The sequence below is a fragment of the Myotis davidii genome, unplaced genomic scaffold, assembly GCF_000327345.1.
Source record: "Myotis davidii unplaced genomic scaffold, ASM32734v1 scaffold2214, whole genome shotgun sequence".
Lineage (NCBI taxonomy): Eukaryota > Metazoa > Chordata > Mammalia > Chiroptera > Vespertilionidae > Myotis > Myotis davidii.
The window spans coordinates 73,253-79,919 of record NW_006285803.1 but is presented as its reverse complement, the minus strand read 5'-3'; the positions used below and the strand labels follow the sequence as shown (position 1 = coordinate 79,919).

The 6,667-nt window shown below is 42.1% G+C and overlaps 1 protein-coding gene across 1 annotated transcript in view; it reads right to left on the bottom strand.

Moving 5' to 3' along the window:
- Window positions 1–6,667, bottom strand: part of LOC102772549 (oligophrenin-1) — a gene marked incomplete at both ends in the record, with an annotated part of 59,022 nt that overhangs the window by 9,425 nt on the left and 42,930 nt on the right. Inside the window, one exon of the mRNA XM_006756903.1 lies at window positions 2,755–2,846. Coding sequence (XP_006756966.1) covers window positions 2,755–2,846 — 92 coding nt within the window. The remainder of the gene's footprint in view (window positions 1–2,754; window positions 2,847–6,667) is intronic.

Below are 6,667 nucleotides of genomic sequence, written 5' to 3'. Positions count from 1 at the left end.
AATGTTTGCACCAAATGGAAGAAAATATTACTCCCCAGTACTACTATAACCCTCCATCGCATCTAGCTCCTATTAAAATGTCGTCCAGCCCAGTCAATATAGCTCAGTGATTGAGCATCGAGAAATTCACCGAGAGGTAGCTGGTTTGATTCCTGGTCAGGGCACATGCCAAGAGGGGGACAGCCAATTGACTATTGTCTTTCATCATTGTTGTTTCTATCTCTCTCTCCCTCTCCCTTCCTCTCTCTAAAATCAATAAAAACATATATATTTTTAAAAATGTGTTCCAATTCACTTGTTCTTATATGTTACTGGAGGCCCGGTGCACAAAATTTGTGCACTGGGGGCGGGGGGTGGGGGTCCCCCTCAGCCCGGCCTTTGCCCTCTTGCAGTCCAGGAGCCCTCGGGGGATGTCCAACTGATGGCTTAACACGTTAAACGCCAAGCCTGTTTTGTCTTCCTTTCCATTTAGCCCATGGTATCCAATCTCACCGATATGCTGGTGGCTGGAGATCTATGTAAGGTTGTGGAAAGACTGCATGTATATCTTCAGATATATTTCTTGTATGTATTTATTGTAATCTGTACTCTGTTTTCTTTTAGAAATGCTTTCTCTTCAGTCAGTTGTCTGTGGTTCGTGTTCCAGTGCAGTTTAAAATTTTTTTCTTTACCCATAACAGTGACAATATCAGTAGAAGAAGCATGTGAAAGTGATTCAAGTGAAATTAGTTTCCCTAAAAAATGTCGTAGAGTCGTTCTTTTTTCATCATCAGAGGATGAGGATGAGGATTTTGAAGAATGGCGTGATCCAAGAGGTAATCAACCAAGGATTATGCCTTTCACCTATCTGTCTGGCTTTAGGATTGAAGACTTGAATGTAAAGTCATGGGCAACAGTAGAGAATTCTTATGAACTGTTTGTGCCTAATGAATTGTTTGAGGATATAGCCAAACAAACAAAGTTATATGCGTCGCAAAAACTAGGGGTTGAAAACTCGTAGCGTTTGTGTAAGTGGACTGTGACGAACAAAAATGAAATGAAAAGATTTTTTGGGTTGATTCTATGGATGGGACTAGTTAGACTACCATCTTTATGTTTATACTGGTCCCATGATCCTGCATCTATGCAAACTTTCCCCCAAAAATAATGGCAAGAAATAGATTTGAAATATTATTATGAATTCTGCATTTTTCAGACATAGGGAGACAGATGTTTCCAATCATTTATGCAAAATACAACAACTAATAGATAACATGGAAATAAATTTCAAAAAATATCTGAAGCTATATGTATTGATGAATCTTTGATACCATGTGGTGGCTGCATAATAGGCAATATATAAAACAAAAATGCCACAAATATGGTATTACATTATTTAAGTTGTGCTGTGGATCTGGGTACACGTATGCTTTTCGTGTATATGCAGGGAAAAGTTTAGAAAAAGAAAATACAACACCAACTAATGTTGTAATGTCTCTTTGTAGAGATGTATTCAGTAAGGAACACACTATAATGCAGGAAAAGTAGCAGTTGATATATTTGATCAAATGAGTGCCTATAATAATCCCTTTCAAAATGGTTCAAAAAGCTAGCCTTTGAGCTCCTACTAAATACTGCTGTTCTCAATGCTCGTGTTTTGCTTAAAAATATTAGCAAGAAGAATATGAGTATCACAGAATTTCGGGAGAAATTAGCTGTCCATCTAACGAATTGTCGGGATGAAGAAATTCCAAGTAGCAGTACTGTAAATATACCTCAAATATCTTGTCACAAACTGTAACAAAAAACTGGAAGAGTGTCTAAAGTTCAAAGATATTGTGAAAAATTCTACAAAGACAATGCAGCACGATTTGAATGAGATATTGCCAGAAAGTTGACAAAACAAGTTATAACATTCTGTGAAACCTGCACAGGACAACAATTTTTGTGTATACTGTGTTTTAATAATATTCATTTAAAAATTTTTTTTTGGTAACAAGTAATATTTAGGTACATTCTTTTATGATCTCCAAATTATTTAAAATTTATTAATAGAAGAATATAATTTTTTAAATTGTATATCGTCAGTCAACATTGACTGACGTGGCCTGAATGAAAAGTATACTGTCAGTCATTAGTGACTGACGAGGTCTGGACAGAAAGTACAGTGAGTGACATGGTGCTTAATGTGTTAAGCAGGCAGTCGGACATCCTTAGTGCTGCTGCAGAGGCAGCAGAGGCTCCCGCCACTGCCACTGCACTCGCCAGCCATGAGCCCAGCTTCTGGCTGAGCAGCACTCACCCTGTGGGAGCACATTGACCAACAGGGGGCAGCTCCTGCGTTCAGCGTCTGCCCCCTGGTGGTCAGTGTGCATCATAGTGACCGGTCATTCCATAGTTTGGTCGATTTCCATATTCGCCTTTTATTATATAGGAGGATATTAGGAGATTTTAAAAAGAATGAGTTTTGTTATCTTGTCCTTTTTGCAACATCATCAAACACTGACCTTTTGCATATATGATAGCAAATTAAATCCTAGGAATGACTTTTTCTGCCTAGAGCAGGTGAGGCAAAGCGACTGAAGTTTGCATAGAGAGAACCAACACTGGGCCAGGTCTAACAGGGATCTCTGTGAAGGGTAACCAGAAGAGCCAAGACAATAATGTTATGAATAGATTTGCTCATTTTCATCAACAAGAGATGACAAAGGTAAAGATCTACCCAGGCTCAGCACAGTACATGGGACATTGTTAATTCACACCAGCACAGCTTACCTTTCATTAGTTTCTATATCAAAACAGAACCTCTTGTCAATAGACTCTGTCTTCCTTCTCACGCAGTACTTCAGGGTTAAGTCCAAGGGCCCCTGATAGAAGAGAAGAATTAATAGTCAATTTTGGGGAAAAATGTGCAAAAGCTTCTGAACCCTGTAGTGTCCTTTGTGTCACTTGGAAAGCATCTGTCAGGGCAGCAGGAGCAATATATAGCCTCACTGAGAGCCTTTGTCCCTTCAGACAGTAGTTGCAGCAAGATGGCAGATGGTTTCTCCCTGCTGCAAAAATCAATAAATGGCTGAGATGAAAAGAAAATTATATTCAGAGTGGGCGATCACTCTTTTCCAAGTGCACTAGATTAAATAGGAAGCTCATTTCACATCATGTAAGGGGAGTGAAAGAGAAATAGGCTGCCCAAAATCACATTAAGTGTCCAAAATAAACTTTTCATTAGATGTCTAGGTAGGGAGATTGCTATGATTAAGTGGTTCTCTGCAACCCTCCTTCCATTAAAGCAGCTGATGGAGGAGGGGGGAGACAAACATTTCTCTTCCTCACTTCTAGACTCTTGAGGATGACAGGGCTTCCAAAAGCAATGACTCCAAAGATAGGGTAGGAGTAAGGAAAATAATTCAATGTGTGTATTAGTTAAGGTAGCATTTGGTATTTCATACGTGCAGAATGGTTTGGCCCACCTTAGTCTTGTAGGCACTTAACAAGGCCAATGAAATCCACCTTCTCCACAGATTAAATTTCCCCAGTCCCACACTATTAAGTTTTCCTCTATTATTTCAACAGATACAATGTGGTATAGTAAAGAGAAGTAACAATTATTAATCCCCTACTAGGTGCCACATATTACACTAGGTATTCATAAACCAACTTTCTTCATAATCCTTGGAGGAAGCTCAGAGAAGTAAAATGGCTTACCCAAAGTCACCCATGTTGGTAAAGTGAAAATGGCAATAAACTAAGAAGCTTAAAACCTGGGATCTTGTCTCAATTAAGCCATTTACTAGCTACTGGTATATGACCCAGGGCAAATAATTTTCAATCTCTGAATCTTAACTCCACAGTCTACAAGTATTAAATGAGATTAATACTACCCACCTTACTGTCTCAAATTCAGAACACTTTCCAAATGCCAGGTCTATACCTAAGCACTGTACCTCTCTCATTGACACACTCAACCACCAAAAGCCTATTCTTCTGCTGCTCCTGCACTATGCAAACTCAACTCTAAATTCATCATTCAATCTGCCTTCCCTGCCCCAGCACTTAGAATATCAAGCATTGTTAGTTGCTCAAGATGAGAGTGATTAACAACTGCATTATGTATGCACCCTCCCACTTTAAATTCTGAATTCCCTCACATTCAGTGGCATCACAGCTCAGGGGCCTACGTCTTGCCCTCCACTCCAGGTTCCCCTGCAACCACCCCCATCAATGTAAAACTACTCTTATTTCATACATGAGTCATGCTTTTTCGTGACTCCATAACTTTGCATATACTGTTTCCTCCATCTAAAATGATTATGCATATTATTTGCCTAGCTAAACTCTTACTGGTTCTACAACATGTAATGTAGTTTCATTTCCTCCCCAAATCACATACATTGCCATTATATGCTTTCAACATTATATTAAAGCTTTATGGTTTCGTGAATGATTTCCCTACTTGACTGAGAAATCCTCAAGAATTTGGGCAATGTTTTATTTATCTTTATATCTCTAGTACATAATAAACAGCACTCAATAAATGTTTACTACATTATCATCCTTGCTATTTTTCTAAGAAGAAAAATGATACCAAGCAAAAAGTAATTTATTCAAGATCAAAAAGTTTCTATGCTACCCTGGCCAGCATGGCTCAGTTAGTTGTAGCATCGTCTCATGCACCAAAAGGTGGCAGGTTCAATTCCGGGTCAGGGCACATATCCATGTTGTGGGTTCAATACCTATCAGGATCCAACGTAGGAGTTGCCGAGCTATGGTGACTTGGCAGCCGTGGTTCTCAGGTGATGCACCCTAGAACCAGAGAGGAGGGAACCCAATTACTCGCAGGGCCACGCGATTCCACCTTCGGCTGTGGGTTATGTTGTTGATATTAAAATATTTCTTCTAATTAATTTCCTTTCAATGTGCACAAATCCATGCCCTGGGTCACTAGTCTATACTAATAATAGAGGAATATGCAAATTGTCCAGGATGCTGCAACGTCATGACTGCTCAGCAGGGGCATGCACAGCAAATGTGGGTAAGTGGGACCTTGTAGCACCGCGGACAGGGGCGTAGCCATGACAGGGGTTAGGCAGGCACCTGCAGATGAAGGCCTCTGCAGCAGGCCTGGCCTGGGGGCAGGACAGTGGCAGAGGCCTTTTTCTTCGCACGCCTGTGCTGGGGGTTGGGCAGGCATGCACAGAGGGAGGCCTCTACTGTGGGCCTGCCCCCAGGGGTCTGCAGGCCTCCCCCATGACCTGCCCCCGGGGGTCCACAGGCATCCGCCAGCTTCGGCCTACCTCTTTGGGGAAATCCATCAAGGAGCCACGGGTGGATGGGCGGCGCCTACCTCTTTGGGGTGATGGATCCTGGTGCTCCCGCACTGTGACAGGGCACAGGCAAGGCTGGGGGATCCCCCTGCCTGAGTGCACGAATTTCGTGGACCAGGCCACTAGTACTAAGTAAAAAACTATGGTACTAGGCCAGCTAGGATTTAAAACCAGTTTTTGAGACTCAAAAGGTAGCACTGTTTCTTCTTACACAACTATCTGACAGGGAAAGGATGAATATCTTATAAAACAGTGTTTGGGAAAGTGATCTGTAAAGTGAGCAGCACAACACAAATGGAAGTTGATAGGCTGAAATAATAGGGAACAGTGGTGAGTACTATAGTCAGAAAGAGGGCTAATTCCTCCATCTTCATATTCAGCTAACCATACCTCAGTGTTACTGGGAGAGTAAATGAGGCACATGATGGAAAGTATTCAGCACCTGGCACACAGCAGACATTCAATACACAGTGGTTTTTTACGATATTATCATTGTTTCATTTGTTTATATTATTTGCCTTTCTGGAGTACAAGTTAATGAATGGAACTAAGTCAGAGAACTGACAAGAAGAAGTCATTTCCAACTATAATTGAGGGAAATTCAAGTAATTACTTCCACCTCCCCTCCCTTCATAATGGAAAACCATGTTCCTCTTTCCATTCCATAAGGAATACCACAGTAAAACTACTAAGGCTGTGACAGGATTGTGGTTTTGCAAGCAGCCACTCAAGGAAAAGGGAATAGGGGAAGATAAACTAAAAGGAGGGCTTGCTCTTATATGCTAAGAGGAAATGAAAGAGGCATCCACTTCCTCTGTCTTGAGTTTTGCATTAGGTGCTTCTGAGCAGGAGAGAAAGGGCCTAAATGAGCTTACTGTCTAAGAAAGGAACTTTCAAGTCCAGGATTTGGAAAGTAATCTATCTATATAAAATCCTAAGCAGCCATCACAAATGAAACAACCAAACGGATGACTGAACAGGCTGTGTGGGGCAACCAGGCTCGCAGGGGAGTTAGTGAGGGGCGACCAAACAACAGAGCAACAGGCTGTGTGGGGTGATGAGGCCAGCAGGAGGAGCAGTGAGGGGCAACTAAATGACCGAACAGCAGGCTGCGTGGGGCAACCAGCCTGGCAGGTGGGTTAGTGAGGGACGACCAAAAGACTGAACACAGCAGGATGTGTGGGGAGACCAGGCCAGCAGAGGGGGCAGTGAGGGGTGGCCAAATGACTGAACAACAGGCTGTGTGGGGCAATCAGGCCAGCAGGAGGCTTAGTGAGGGACAATCAAACAACAGAACAGCAGGCTGCATGGGGAGACCAGGCTGGCAGAGGGGGACAGTGAGGGGTGACCCAGCTGGCATGGGG